We start from the raw sequence: 16,861 nt of genomic DNA on the forward strand, positions 1-16,861 counted from the left end.
TTTGTTTCTATTTCATGGTTTTATTGTAAGTTAAATTAGCCTGGTTAAATTAGCTTGTCTGAGATGGGCTTTGTAATTTTTATTTTTCTAAATCTTAGTGTTGTTTGCTACATATGACATTATACACTGTAAATTGATATTTGAAAATTTATATTTTATAAATAATGTTTTATGTCTCTACAGGAGATCTGTATCACAAAGCATAATGAAAAGATCCAGCATCATCACGAGAGTGAGGAGGAATACAAGATGCTCCATACTGTTCAGCTAGTAAGTTTGAGTTTTCTGCTGTTCAGTTTAGCCTCTAGTTAATAGCTTGCATTCCTCATTATACATTAATTAGTAGAACATTCAAAGTGATAGCTGTTTTTAAAAGATAGTGTGTATTCTTGACCTTTGGATCATGGATTTCTGTATCTCGTTATGCTGGTAAGGGGGAGTATATAGCTGTGTTAGGATGACATTAAACCCAAGCAAATAAAACAGTTCATTAATACTGGGTTCACAGTCTAAGTGATTACTGCTAGGGTTAGGCTGCATGCAGTTTGTTATCATGTGCACATAGATGATTCTGGACATCTCTGAGTACAGTCTCAGATATGCTGAAATGAGTAAAGAAACCATACACATTTGTTCTTGAATCTTAATAAGCTTGTTCATTATTTTTTCTCTACAAAAGAAATCACTTTGTATTGTATAAAGTATGTAGTTCCAGTTGCATGCTCCACAATTCTCTGCACAGCCTCATCACAGAGAATAGGCTAGTTAGTCTGACTGTTGTGTTAGACTTTATATAGTGATAGACTTTATCTTAAAGAATATTCAAATACTGAGCTAGGTCTTGGGAGCTGATATAGTATCAATATTTAATAAAGATCACTGACAAAGATACATTGAAATACAAGTCTTTTTAATTCAGGCTTCAATTAGATTAGCAAAAGAGATTCTATTTCATCCTTATACATTTTTAACATTGATATATTTGTCCAGGAAGTCAGCTGCATAATTTATTTTATGAAAAGGCTACTTGTGAAAGACTGGATGTATTGGTGTACTCTTTCGGGAAGTTAAAAAAACAGATTATTTATTTTCAATTCTTACAATAAGGCAAAGGAATTTGCTATGTGGACTGCAGTCCATTTATCACTCTCTTAAAAATAAGATGACAAAGCTGGAGGACTTTTTTGTCTCTGAAACACTACAGGGCTTTTTCATTATATTTGCCCGCTTGCACTTCATAAAGAACCTTATGCTAATTTTTTTGTCTTCTGTTAATAATTTGACTGAAAATTTCTGCTATTATTGTAAAATAGGTTTTCAGCCACTAGTTTTCATGAAGAATTTTGAAAAGATAATCTCAAAGGTGTCCAAACCTGAAACCAAATAAGAATTGCAATTTCACTATTCTTATTTAAAAACAAATATCCCCCCCCCAACAACCTCAAAACACCCCACTCCCCCCCAACAACAACAACCAAACCCAAAACAGACAAAAAAACCCTTGAGTTTGAGACTGCTTCAGTTTGACCTGATTGCAAATGAAACATGCAGGTATGGTGGTAGAACTACTCTTTCTTCTTGCTATAATCTTTATGCTTCTGTTTTAACTTCTTTGCCCCATTGCTCAGTTTCTGTCTTTTCACCACATGCTTCTAGTCCTCTTCTCCTTTTCCTGTTTCCTGTCTTTACCATTTTTCAGACATGTCCTTTTCTTGCTCTCCCTAACATATCTATACTTTTCTTTCTTGAAATCGCAGGAGTTGGCCCTTTATAAAGGACATCATTTTTTTAATGACAATGATCATCATCTTTTAAAAGTAATACTTAATACTGTGAGTCTTTTAAGAATTAAAGCTGCTGTTTCTGCTCAGGTTTTCTTAATAGTCACCTGTTCTATCACTTTTCCTGATAACTTCCGAAGTTATACATACGATGACTTTTGCCATCTGATAACTACTGTCCACTTTCAATAAATTTGACTGAAACATAGTGTTTTGTTTCAAAGATGTAGTAACTTTGCTGAAGTTTTGAGAAAATGAATGACTATTTGAAGGAGGTAGATCCAAATGTGTGTTTTCACTGAGGTAAAATCCCCAAACAAGAAAATAATATAACTGTCTTAGCTGCAAGGAAGAGCTTCAAACCTTTATTTAAAGATTACAGAAAATCAAGCTGGATTAAATAATGACAGTGTAAGTTAATTAAATATAAAACTTTAGTTTACTAGTGTAAGTTATAATGAAAATGTTTACTTAATTTGCTCAATATTGTCTTCAAAACTTTGTGGCACTGAGTTCTGTGATTTCTTGCACTGTAAAAATTTCAATATGACTTGTTTTAAATGTGCAACCTTGCAATTTGAACTGTCATTTTGTTTTTGGAATGAGAGAAAATGAATACTGGTTTGCTGTCTGGCTAACTTATACAATTGTAAATTTATGGGAATTTTTTTTCAGTGTAATATTCTGTTACATCTCTAGTTATTTATCATCTTTCAAGGTAAAAAGTTCCGGTCTTCAAGTGCTCCAGTTCCAGATTGAAATCTTTCTTTACTGAGCTTTGCATTTCTTCAAGGTTATAAAACGTGAAACGCATAATATTCTTTTAAGGGGAAGACAAAGCCAAAGTTCTGAAGGTTAGAAATGTGTTTATTTGAGAAGTAGATTGTTAGGTAATTCCTAACAATTAGTAGAAGAGTTATTTTAATTCAGGTTTGCGGGGTTTTTAAATGATGCTAACCATAGCATTGGATGTGATATTTACATGTTTTACATATATTTTCCCAGAAGCAAGATCAGCTACATGATGAAGAGGAAAGAAAGAGCTCCTGGGTTAGTCAGGAACGACAGAAAACACTGGACAGACTTCGCATGTTTAAACAGGTAACAGAAGAAGAGTCGTTCTTTTCTGCCAATTTCTTTTGCAAAAGAAATTTTCACTCATTCCAGGACTATACTATGCTATTAGATATTCCCTGTCATTGTATAGTGTTCTTTGGAAAATTTACAAAAAATATGTCATTGGTGGTAGTAAATTTCTTTGGACGTTGTGTTCCCAGTGTCGTAATAAGCTTCTGTTTTGCTATCACATCTACACATTGTGACAAGACACATAGCAAATTTTACAAAAAGAAGTATGATCTGAATGGTGTTTCCCACAAAGACCATTATCATCTGACATACCCCCACTACCACTGATTGCAATAACACCTCCCAATACCTGCCCCTTCCTATTACAATGTAAGTATGAGAAAATCAATAGAAGATGGAATGAAGGGGAGAGAATAAGGAGAGGGATGAAAGTGCAAGTAAATAGAAAATATTAATTGGTGAAGACTTGTTTTGTTTTGCTGAATACATAAAAAAATTATAGATATGAGAAGTTTCTTTACTGGAAAGCTGTCTTGTTTAGCAGTACACTCTTCATATCCTTATTGTTTGCAAGGCTTTTGAATTGCATAGCTTCTGTAAATTAAAGCAGATTTACTTATTTTAACCAGCACCTGTTAATGAACTGACTTTATGTATGAGTGTGTTTATATTGATATGATTTCTATTGCTTTAGGCCTGCCACAATTGTCTAAAATGTTTTAGACCAGCATTTCAGAAGCAGTTTTTACTTTTGCATGAAAATGGCTATGGATGAAGCTAATTTGAAAAGACAGATATTGAAGTAGCAATTATAAGAACTACATTAAAAACACTTTGGAAATTCTCAAAATATTTGACATTTTCAAGAGAGGCCTTTTTTAAGCAGTATGATTCATATCTAAGGCCAGCATATTAGGTCAGAGAGGACGTTACTGCAGAGCACCACTGGCCAGTTTTAGAAAAGGGAAGCAAGAGTGAATTTTGAATTTTAGTTTTCAGAAAAAGGTTTCAAATGTACAATCTGGTTCTTAGTGAAATCCTAACTTTAACCCATGTATATCCTTGACTAGGCCAATCACATGTAAATTATGGCTTAACCAAGAATAAAAATTAAGAAAACAGATCATTTTTGCATAATGGTGAGGATATATTTGCTTTGGGTTTATGCCCAGAGCAAAATGAATGAAAAAATTAGATGAATTCTAATGTCAGAATGGCAGAAAGGCAAACCCTAACGACGAGTACTTACTATCTAAAATAGTGTGCTGCATGTAGTTATCTAATTGTAAATAACCTCTTCACTTTAGCGGTACCCTGGGCAAGTAATACTTAAATCAACCAGACTACAACTGGCTCATGCAAGAAGACAATGTGCAGCCAGCTCAGTGTCCTGTGTAGATCAGCCTAAATCTTTGCCAGCAACCATACAAATCCAAGAGAAAAGTGAAGAGGTAGACTTGGAAAATACAGTTCAGCCTTTGCAAGTGCAGGAATCCACAAGCTTCGAACAATTTCAAGTTATCTTGTTACCTCCCAATGGTGTTACCTCTGAACTGCCTCATGTTAGTACTTCTCCACTTGCCAGTAATGAGCTTCAACCAGAGACTGTTACTGTAGTACCGCTTCCACCCCCTTTGCCTCCACCACCCCCACCTCCACTTCCACCTTTGCCCTCCAAGGAAGATGACACCAAATCCTTAAAGAAAAGCAACAGTTTTGTTAAACATCAGAGTGAGGAGAAGGGAGTCCAGCACTCTTCCAGTGTCCCAACAGCACATCTGTTTGACAGCAGTCAGCTAGTCAGTGCCAAGAAGAAGCTTAAGAAGACCAGTGATCTAGAGGGCTTACACAGGAGGAGAGGTAATGTTTTAATTTCTGTGTATTTAATTGTAATGCATATCAATTCCTCTTTTGAATTGCTATATAGAGAAGTGTATGCTGTGATTTATTTATAATTATTAATGGGAAAGTTGTTAAAACCTTTTCAGTTGACAAATGCTGGCAACTCAAAGAAATGTTAAGATCTGTATGACAGCGTGCGGTATACTTGTTCAGTTAGGCAGAAAACACTTGTGAAACTGATCTTACAATACACCACGTTAGACTAGCTGGAAAATGGAGCTAAACATAGCCTAAAAGTTTACTTTTTCCTATCTTGTTTACAGCTAGCACTGCAAATATTATATGCTTCACCTGAGGGCACAGTGGGTTTTTTAATAACATAATTTTACATAATTTATGACCTAGTAAAATGATTACTTGTCTTGGGACATAGGAAACCTTGAGACTGCTTTCTTCAAGGTTTCTTCAAGTTTTCATACAAAAATTCACAAACTCTCAAGTCCCCTTGAGAGCTGAGTAAGAATATATACATTTAACTACAACTGAGAATTACATCTATAATCATTCAGCAAAGCATGTTAATAAATAGTTTAAAAGATCAAAAACTTATCTGGAAACTGAGGTGAATGAATAGAGCACAGGGCTGAGCTGGGAGATGTTACACCTTCACTGTGATTCTGTGCTATTTGTTTTTAACTGTTTATCCTTTATCCCATATATAAAATGGGGAGAATGGCAGCCACGTTTGAACAAAATAATCTTGATGTTTCGATGAAACATGCTATATTAGGGCAAAGCTTTTATTTGAAAATCAAAGATGGGATTTTCAAAAGCACTCAGCTGAACTGTTTTACTGGAAGTCACTGAGAAAAAGTACCTCAGGTGTGCCCTGGTTCACACTACTGTAATATGGTTGTAATAACCTTTTATTAAAGCTCTATCTGGCTCTGTCAGTTACAACTACAGAAAACATCCCTCAATTGGCCTTTTCCCTCATCCAGATAAAATCAAAATTAGAACTGTTTTCATCTGTCAGGCAGAAACAAGGAGTGTTTCTTCTAGAATTGTCCTTAAATGACTGAAAAACCTTGAGGCAACTGAATAGTTGTAGAATTTTTAAGGTCTTACGAGTCTTGCAAGTCGCAGGTACAGTGTCTTAAGTTCATTATCAATTTTGATGCTGCCAATGCTCCATGTTTATTTTTCTGTAGTCTTATTGTTTATTTTTCTGATATTTTTCAATTTTATATAAAGCATGTGTTTTGTGTGCAATTTGACTATATATAATCATAAAATGACAAATATATAATCAAATTATATCCTCCCTCTTAAGAGTATCATTAATATCTGCAGCAGTACTCTACCTGCTGCTCTATATTCCCCAAGATGTTCCAAGTCTCCAAGTGACTTCAGAAATTTGTGTCTCTGACAGATGAGTATTTTACAGTCAGTCCTTCCTTTCTCCTTCAAATGTGCAGTTTTCCTCTTATTTCTCTCTTTTCCTCATGTCTATTCCAACTGTCTGGTCCATTAGTTTGATGGACAAAGTCCACTCAAAAATGCAAAACATCTTTTAAAAAATATACAAAAATATAAAAAAGAACCCTGGAGATGGATATTCATCTGTTGATTGATACGTGATGCACGTCGTATGTGCTAGTGTGTGGGAGGTATTTTGAACTGTTGTGCTTTATTATAGTGCATTCTCTGACATAGAGATCTTACCTACTTGTAGCTCTTCAAAGAGCCAAAGCACAATTTTTATTTCTGCAGAGAACTAGTTTCAAATTGGTAATAAAGGAAGGATTTGTGATAAAGTATTAGCTCTTACTTCTCAGTTTTAAATAATTATAAAGGAAGGGAATTTACATAGGCATGTTGTGACTAGGTGCTGGTACATACATGAATCCAGAGGAGCAGGAAAATGCATGCTGTTGCAGTTGACTGTACTGCTGCTTCCCTCACTGGCACATACTAATAATAATACAGTAGGTAAAATCAGCCACAAAATGCAAGCGCTGAGAATGTAGGCTCTTCTCTGTGCTTGCATTTCTGTGACTTCACAGTCCAATACTTAAGATGCATACTCATTACCTGAGTTTAAAAGTCAAGAAATATAAAGTAATATATATACACCTTCATTATGTTGGATTCATTGCAGCTGTCTTGATTTTCTTGAGTGCAAACAGGAAAGCCATCTTGTTCAAAAAGTTCTGCTACCTGCCTGATAGGAGGTTACTTGGTTTCAGAAATTATAATTGTCTGTATAATCCAGTTTTGACCTAGTAATAGGGAAGATAAATTTGGAGGCTAAAACAATAATAGAGCTACAGAATGATAAAATTGAAAATACTACAGTCTCCTTTAAACTTATGGTATGGGACTATCACAGTAATTGTATGTGGATACTTTTTGGTCTGTAGAACCATAGAATCATTTAGGTAGGAAAACACCTTTAAGATCATCAAGTCCAACCGTTAACCCAGGACTGCCAAGTCTATCACTAAACCACATCCCTAAGCACCACATCTACGCATTTTTTAAACACCTCCAGTGATGTCAATTCCACCACCTCCCTGGCGGCCATTTCCTCTTATCCTGTTGCTGTTATATAGGAGAAGAGACCTACCCCACCTGCCTACAACTTCCTTTCAGGTAGTTGTAGAGAACAATAAGGTCTCCCCTGAGACTCCTTTCCTCCAGACTAAACAACCCCAGTTCCCTCAGCCGCTCCTCATAAGACTTGTGCTCTAGACCCTCCACCAGCTTCATTGCCCTTCTTTGGACACACTCCAGCACCTCATTGGCTTTCTTGTAGTGAGGGGCCCAAAAATGAACGCAGTACTTGAGGTGCGGCCTCACCAGTGACGAATACAGGGGGACAATTGCTTCCCTGCTGGCCACGCTATTTCTGATACAAGCCAGGATGCTATTGGCCACCTTGGCCACCTGGGCACACTGCTGCCTCATGTTCAGCTGGCTGTCAACCAGCACCCCCAGGTCCTTTTCTTCCAGGCAGCTTTCCAGCCACTCTTCCCCAAGCCTGTAGCATTGCGTGGAGTTGTTGTGACCCAAGCGCAGGACCCGGCACTTCTCCTTGTTGAACCTCATACAATTGGCCTCGGCCCATCGGTCCACCCTGTCCAGACCCCTCTGCAGAGCCTTCCTACCCTCCAGCAGATCAACACTCCAGCCCAACTTGGTGTCGTCTGCAAACTTACTGAGGGTGCACTCAGTCCCCTTGTCCAGATCGTCAATAAAGATATTCAACAGGACTGGCCCCAATACCGAGCCCTGGGGAACACCACTTGTGACCAGCCACCAACTGGATTTAACTCCATTCACCACCACTCTTTGGGCCTGGCCATCCAGCCAGTTTTTTACCCAGCAAACAGTACACCCGTCCAAGCCATGAGCAGCCAGTTTCTCCAGGAGAACGCTGTGGGAGACAGCGTCAAAGGCTTTACTAAGGTCCAGGTAGACAACATCCACAGCCTTTCCCTCATCCACTAGGCAGGTCATCTTGTTGCAGAAGGAGATCGGGTTTGTCAAGCAGGTCCTGCCTTTCATAAACCCATGGTGGCTGGGCCTGAGATGTCTCAGAGAAGTCAAGTCTGCTGCCTTCTGTGGTGAGGAGAAAGTGAAAAGAAGATAATACAGGTGATAGTCTGTGGTGCAAGAGTCTGCAACAATCATACCCACAGACAGCACACAAATATAGTAGGGAGAAAGGGAGAAGGCAGCGGATACAGGGACTAATCTTGAATGTAAGTTTTGTTTTGTTTTACCAGAGTTTTGGTTGATTAATGAGGAGAGAATTAACCCCAGCACTAACACAGACAGGCAATAGCTGTAAGACCTTGTTATAGAAGGGGAAGGCAGTACAAAAGACTGAATAAATTTAGTAGAAATGATACTGAAGGATTTTTGATTTTTCTGCAGTGAGTTCCCCAATGGATGAAGTGCTAGCTTCCTTGAAGCATGGCAGTTTTCACTTAAGAAAAGTTGAGCAGAGACATCTCCCTCCTTTTCCCGATGAAGAAGATAGCGAAAACATCTTGACACAGATCAGGAAAGGGGTGAAATTGAAGAAAGTGCAGAAAGATGTTTTGAGAGAATCCTTTACAATTCTGCCCAATACTGACCCTCTGACAAGGAGCATCCATGAAGCATTGCGACGAATTAAGGAAGCATCACCTGAATCAGAGGATGAAGAGGAGAGTTTGCCTTGCACAGACTGGGAAAATTAAACTGTAATTAATCTACATTTAAGAAAATATATTTCTTCAATGCTTTTTGTATAGCAATAGCTGCTAAGCCTCAGGTTATGCATTCTAGGAGTCTTTCTATGAATGTGACTAAACTGTCTGACATCCAATGTGGTAAAACATGCACAGATTAATTTAGTATCACTGACTTTTCAAAGGAATTTACAGTTTATAGTAAGGAAAACTTTTTATAGGCAACATCTTAGCCATTTATTGTTTGAATTCTTTTGCTGAATAGTGACAGAACTGCTCCTATAAAAAGCTCTATTTTATTTACTAAATTTGAAGGGACTGTTTGCATCTTACCAAAATGCTTCAAAAAGCTTTTAAGTAACAAAGCAGCACAATCTCTCTTGGACACACCCTGCACTTATTCTCTAATTACTTCTGGCCTTGTAAAAATTTAGCATGTTTATCACTTCAGACTGAATAGCTCCAAGTGATGGATGATGAGATTTGACTGCTGAACACATTGAAATCTCATTGGTTACCTTGTGTGACTGACTCTTTGCTAGCTTGATTTCAATCTGTAAACACAGACTTAATTGCATTTCTAGACTATAAACAGCAAATATACAAATATCATTTATACTTCTGTTACTCATATTAATCCTGTGAACTTGCATTATATTAAGCTATAGTGCCTGAAAGTACAGATATTAGACTTCAGCAGATGAAGTTGATTTCAGAACAAACCAGAAATTGGCAAGAGTTGTGTTTTCAAAATTAAGGCTCCATCAGTAGCACAAAGAGATTCTTGATTACAACACCACCATATAGCACTATTATTCTGTGGCAGTTCTTTTCTGCTACTGCCATATGGATGAATTTAAGGCTAAATAAAAGATTCCATTAAACTTATTTGCAAGTATTTTAAAATTGGAAAAAGAGAGGTATGACAATCTCTTAAGAATTTAAACATTTGTTTAGGGATGAAAGGTTATTTCAAGAGTATGGGAGATCAATATTTATAATCCTTGCAACACAGGTAGCAGTAGAAAAAAAGATAACCTTCTTGGATGTTTACAATCAGGCTATTCTATCCTGGTTAGTTATTACCATAGCTGGAGAGTGACTATTGATAAAGTGCTACAGCTGTTTAAAAAGGGATGGTGACTTAGCACATCATCTGCTGAATGTTGTGATTATGAAATACTATGTCTCAAACTGTTCCACTGATATGCTATTTTCAAATATTAATTATATTTATCATTTTTTAAGAAGGAAAATAAATGTTGCCTTTATTTCTTCATGAACTAGCCATTGGCCACACTAATGATTTAATACTGTTTAATTATGTCATACTCCTTCTATACCAAATGTACTGTTAGTTTTGGAGTGGAAAATCCAGGAGTGGAGGTATACTTAACTCTTGCTGAAACTCAAAGTGAGAATAATTTTGCTTGGATCTAACTTTTTCTGTTCTTTGCATACTGAAAACTCCCGCTACCACAGCCCTTCAGAAATGAAGTGATAGCTATAAAAAAAGACATGCCTTGGAATTTACTTGGCTTTCTCAGTGCAATTATTCTCTTTTAATTTCCTAGATAACTGAGCAAATTTCAACTTTGTGATTTGACTTTATGGTTTTAGTAAACCTAACTTATTCTTTGGGATCTTGTTTGCATTATTTAGCAAGAATACTCTTTAACACTATGGGTCATTAAAAAAAAAAAAATTATCAAAGAGTGACTTTGATTTTTTTTAATCTAGTTGGTGTACATCCTAAATGTTTTCCATTGGAAGAGTATCCTCTTAGAAGTCTTTTGTGTACATCGCTGTATAATATAAATACATGTGTTTTTCTCTGCTATCTTTTGCAGCCCTTTAGAATCAGTTCAGAGTGCAGACTGAAAATCACTGCCATTCAGTCAGTACCTGTAGTGCACCAGTTGTTGTCTCCTTTTTAACAGTCTACAGTTATAGCATTTTCCCCTTTTAAAGATGCTCTCCTGTCAAATGCTGAGGTCCTGGGAAATCACTTGGACCTAAAGCAGGATGCAGAGTTCTGAGTGTGTGCTCCTTGCAGTTTTTCACACACCTGGGACCTGTTTTCTCTTACCAATACCATATTTTTTTATGAAAACAATCTTGTTTTCATGAAATGAGACTGTTTAACAGTTAGTACAGATTTGACTTAAAAATGGTTGTACAAAATAGCTAACAGCTCAGAAAGGAAAAAAGGGCCCCTGCTATGGAAGTTTGTGAAATAATCTGAGAGAACAGAGAGATTGAGACAAAGCCCTCATGAAATTCAGCTGAATAAATACTTTTCACATAGTTGAGTGTACTTGCTTGAACATATAGATTGGTTACTCAGTAGTTATTACACAAGAAGAAAAATCTTAATAAAAGTCTGTTGTAGAAGTTGCAGAATAGTATTCTTCATTATAATAGTATCGGTTTAATACCATGCTTTATTAAAAAGATTGATCTACTGATTTTTAACTAAGTTCTGCACATCCAAAAAAAACAGTGGCATAGAGGTTTTAGGTTGAAAACAGTTATACAAAAGTATATTGGCACATATGTTACAAACTATGCTTAATATATATGCATCCTTATAGGCTAAATGTAATGTAATTATTTGCCTTAGGAATAGAGGCTAAATCTGATATAATGACGTATGTTTATTAAGTGCCAAAAGTGTCTTAATGTATGTGCAGCAGTAGTATTAAAATGCACATTGAAGTGATTTCCTTAATTGTTGAAGTTTCAAGACAAACTAATAGTAACTAATTCCTGCAGATATAGTCATCACTTGTATTGCCTGCTTTATGAGTTAACTTGTACATAAAGTTGCGACTAACTTTGTTTCTTTTAAGAGCAATTCCTTCCTTATGGACAGTAACCCATGTACAAAAATGTTGAGGCATTCTGTGTATCTGAAGTACAGATGAACAAGCAGTATAAAGATGTGGTAGCTTCTGTATGAAAAAACAGAATGTTATTGGTTATCAAAAGTGTCCCAAGCCTATCTGTGTATGTGCACATAATGGTACACATAAATCAGTACAATACATTTAGAGTACTGTATGTAATGCGAAGCCCAGGTTCCTGGGAGTGATGGACAGTGTAACTGGTTGAAGAAGCGAGCTTTTGCTCTCCATAGTTTTCTAATCCAGTATTTTGGGCCTCTTCAAGCTCTAATCTGTGTTCATTGCCAATAATACCAAAAGGCAAAAAAAGACTTGGTCATACTCTGTGTCTCCTGGCTCCAGAGTTAAAGTGTCATTACCCTGGGAGCAAAGAGAGAATCAAGGCTTTTAAAGACACTGCTCAGTATTGCATGTTGGATTTGCCAAATATGTTGATCAGAGATAATTTGTACAGCCATTTAGCTTTTCAGATGTTGCTTCCCTCCCCCCAAACAGGTGATTCACAGCCACTGAAGTGAGAAAAGAAAACCTGGTTGAAGATTACTTTTCCTCTTAATTTCTGAAAATTCAGAACCAGCAGTTTTGACCATCAATTCTATAGAAGGCTTTCTTTGTCGAAAAAGTCTTTCTTTGTCAAATGATTCAGTGTGTGGGGAAAATGGCCTGAAATGTTAATTTTCAGGTCACTTCTTTCTTTAATTTGTTCCAAAAATTCTGTTTTGGGCAGAAAGCTAAGTTGTTCAGATGTGCATTTTATATAATCAGGAATGCCCAATCCTTAAGCACTTTTTATATTTGCGTTAGTAATGTGTGGCCAGTTAAGTGAGCGGGAGGGGGCATTTTGAGCTGGGAGAATACTTGCTGTTAGAGTAACTTTGGGATTCAGCTAAGACATTAAACCAGCCATAAAAACTCCCTTTCACTGCACTGAATATATCATCTACTCAAAAAACTAATTAAATAGCTCCTTGCAGAGAAGCTTGCTATGTAGCAGTGTGATGTTCTAGAATGAGCAGAATTCCTATTTGCACTACTGTAGCTGAAATTCAGTAATGTGCAACTAAGATTTGTTTTTTTCTTCTTAGTTTGAAGAAGTGTAAGTCAGTGTGAAATATAACAAGTGACTACAGCACAATGAGAAATAAGAGCTGAATTCAGTACATGTTCAAGAATGTGTTTGTTGTCAGCATGGTACATTTAGCAAGACATACTACAGCACCTTTTTAGAAGGTTATTTATAGTCTTACACCTTTTTAAAGTAGACATTTTCATGCTTTTTAAAAATAATATTTAGCTATGCTGAACCAAGCTTGTTGTACTTTATCATTTGTTATAAGAAGCAATATTTTGTAATTTCATACTTAAAATTATTTTTCTCTTTTGGTTTAAAATGGCTTTTGATTACTGTAAACAGCCTTCTTTAAAAAAGATCAAAACACTTATACATACTGATACTTCAGTTGTGAAAATCATGTTTCTCTTGCTGTTTTTTATTATTGCCTTTAGTGGCTGCAAAAATATTTGTATTTCATACCCAAAAGTCTCTTGGCTGAAACAAAACACTTCCCTTTTGATCCTGAGGTTTTTTAAAGGAGAGTTACAACTTCAACTGCAGTGAATACTTACTTAGAAGTAATCCTAAACTTCATGACTAATGGCTGCAGGCAGCTACTCTTATGATATCACAGTACTAAAGAGTTATGTCAGTACTGAAATACAAATAGCCTTGTACCATCTAGAAACTCTATGTGATATTACAGTAAAGTCAGCCTATTACAATTCTAAGAAAACTGAATTTTCACTAGCATTTTATTTTTACTAGCATGACATACACTGTTTGAGAAATACACAATCCCTGTCCTTTGTGTAGTGTGTTCCATTCACCACTCCTCTTGTGAAAGACTAACTACTATGTGGTTGTTTTTTTATAAGTGGAGTTATGCATTGCTGCTGTCATGTAATAGATCATGTACTGTGTTAATTTTTATAACAGTAGATTTCATGTCTTGCCATTTACTTTTATAAATAGGAACAGGAGAATTTACCTTAGCAGCTCAGCTGTTGGACCCTTCAGCTGTTTAGCTGTGGCTGTCCTGAAATTAAAGCTCTATCAAACATCTCAAAAGGATATCACTTTATCCTTGCTATCGACAGGCATTTTCATAACCTTGTTGCCTTATTTATAAAGTTAGTGAACATTCATTTTCAAAGCACCTGTGAGCAACATTATTGCAGAGTTGTATCAATTTTGCTGTGTGTATTAGTTGTCAGGTCTGTATTCTTCTGTCCTGAGATCAGCTCTATGAAACACTTGATACTGGCTTTCCAGGGACCTAAAACTAAACAATGTTTGTTGTTCTATTTTTTTTCTTAAACCACTTCTCTGAACCCCAAGTTACACGGTGTGGTTGTAAGCTGTCTAATAGTGTGTTCATGCAGCATTAACAGCAATTTCAAAGTTTATCATACTCATTTGACATTGCCTGTACTGTAAGCTGTGGTATATTTTTGCTCTACATTTGTCTGTACTTCCAGTCACACCACACTTTAAAACTGAGTTAATCAAATTTTTGGCTGTAGCACAAAATAAAACTATGATGTAGAATGGTAATTCAGATTATACAGTTAATCTGAAACTTATTGCTAAATTAGTAGTGGTGATTAAGCAACTTTTATGTTTTTTTTTTTCCTATTTTCCAGCCTGCATTTTTATTCACATAATCCTCCAATTTTCTATGAAAACTGTGCATGTGTAATTGTGGTGGGTTGACCTTGGCTGGATGCCAGGTGCCCACCAAACCGCTCTATCACTCTCCCTCCTCAGCTGGACAGGGGAGAGAAAATATAATGAGTCAAGTTAAGGACAGGGAGAGATCACTCAGCAATTACCATCACAGGCAAAATAGACAGATTGATAATTTATTACCAATCAAATCAGATTAATGAGAAATAAAAACTAAATCTTAAAAACACCTTCCCACACACACCTCCCTTCTTCCTGGGCTCAACTTTACTCCTGATTTTCTCTACCTCCTCTTTCTGAGTGGCACAGGGGGATGGGGTTGTGATCAGTTCATCACACATCTCTGCTACTCTTTCCTCCTCAGGGGGAGGATTCCTCACACTCTTCCCCTGCTCCAGCGCAGGGTCCATCCCACAGGAGAAAGTCCTCCATGAACTTCTCCAACGTGAGACCTTCCCATAGGCTACAGTTCTTCATGAACTGCTCCAGCGTGGGTCCCTTCCATGGGGTACAGTCCTTCAGGAACAGCCTACTCCCATGGGGTGGGGTCACAAGCCCTGCCAGCAAACCTGCCCCAGCATGGGCTCCTCTCTCCATGGATCCACAGGTCCTGCCAGGAGCCTGCTCCAGTGTGGGCTTCTGTACTTACCTGTATACATTTCTGGTAATGATTCCATAAGCATTGACAATATATTATGTTTAGCACTACAGGGTTAATGTAACAAGTTAACAGGTGAAGCTCCTTGCAAAGAAAAGGAGTAAACAGAAGCACCTTACTGGGAGAGTGTGTTGCATAATTTCAATGCTACCAGAGCTGACAGATAGTAGGTCATCCTAAACGACTTTAAATTGTTCTTTGGTGTAGTAAGCACACTGACATTTCTATCAGTGCTGTAAGAAATACAGTAATAGCTGGTTTTAACCTCTAAACATACTGTAATTTATTTTTTTCCTACAAAGTAAATTTATATTTAATTGCTGCCTAATACATGTACTTAAAGTTAGAATTTTTAGGATTGAGGGTGGGTGGACATGCCAGTATATTTTAGGGAGAGGCTGTTGTATATATGTTTCTTTGCACTTCCTGTTCAATTTGACTATTAATCCATAACTCCCAGCTCTGACTGTAGTGAATCTGCAACCTGACATTTGTGTATTTTTATTGTGATTCAGGTCTTCTATATTCTGTGGCCCAGAGCTTCAGAATGTGACAGAAAAGACTGTCTTTCAATTCTGAAATGTGAATGCTCTGTTGTACCTCTAATATGGAAAATAACCAAGCAATTAATTTTACTCTGCTGAGTTTCTAATATTAATGTAGAGTATTATTTGAAGCTGATATCTAAGGCTATTAAGCAGTAGTGTGTCCATTTAGAAAGAGTAAGAAGGATGATGGCCATTTTGGTGAGTATAGTCCAAATTCTACAGAGATTTTATTCAAGAAACTGTCACCTATTCAGTAATTAGTTTGCTGTAGACCAGCTTGATTTCTAAGATTCTTTTAGGAACATTGTTTTTGATCTCTGAATTGGGAAATAGGTGTTGAGTATTAGGGATGCTTACTTAACAACTCCCAGCTGTGTTACTGTGGTTGCTGTCTTTTGGATTTCATCTTGTATATATACAAATACAGCATCATTAAGATGAAAGCTCAAGAAATACAGATGGCTGCAGATTCTTGTATGAATGAAGCCAGTAAAGGTTAATGAAACTAACTTCTTTTTTAAGCCTGTTAAATAAATGAGAAATAATCAAAAGAAAACAAATTTGCCATTCACTAGCTTTGTGCAATATTATTGGTAGTCTTAAACACTAGTACATTGTGCTTGGCTTTAAGAAAGATTTTTAACTCCATTATATTCAAAAGAACATATTAAATGCATATTTTATTGCAAACAATAAGTTTACTATAGCTAAAAATCTTAATGTTATAAAGTATTAAGCAACAAGCATGTTTTAAAAAGTAAAAAAACTAAGTATTTCTAGCAATACCTAAAAACTAAAAAGAGATTTAACTATCTACTGTCTGCCTCTTGCTCTTTTTTCTTTAGTGCAGCTTTTCTGCAATACAAGTTTATTGCTGTGTATTTAATGGTTTTAATGTATTAATGGTTTTTAATATGACTCAGAATTTTAAACTAGTACACAAAGTACCAAACTCGCCTTCTTGTATATGCGGTGTAAGATCATACTCACAGTTTTGGTGCTTTAAAGTAATTCCTTTTTTTTTTTAATTAAAAAAATATTTATTTGATTGAT

At 36.3% G+C, this 16,861-nt stretch overlaps 1 protein-coding gene across 1 annotated transcript in view; it reads left to right on the forward strand.

Annotated features, from left to right (window-relative positions):
* Positions 1–14,668, forward strand: part of LOC119140856 (junction-mediating and -regulatory protein-like) — a 123,173-nt gene extending 108,505 nt beyond the window's left edge. Inside the window, exons 7-10 of the mRNA XM_037372488.1 lie at positions 184–270; positions 2,787–2,882; positions 4,178–4,730; positions 8,655–14,668. Coding sequence (XP_037228385.1) covers positions 184–270; positions 2,787–2,882; positions 4,178–4,730; positions 8,655–8,962 — 1,044 coding nt within the window. The 3' untranslated portion in view covers positions 8,963–14,668. The remainder of the gene's footprint in view (positions 1–183; positions 271–2,786; positions 2,883–4,177; positions 4,731–8,654) is intronic.
* The last annotated feature ends 2,193 nt before the right edge of the window (positions 14,669–16,861 follow it).

This window comes from Falco rusticolus, chromosome W, assembly GCF_015220075.1.
Source record: "Falco rusticolus isolate bFalRus1 chromosome W, bFalRus1.pri, whole genome shotgun sequence".
In the NCBI taxonomy this organism is placed as follows: domain Eukaryota; kingdom Metazoa; phylum Chordata; class Aves; order Falconiformes; family Falconidae; genus Falco; species Falco rusticolus.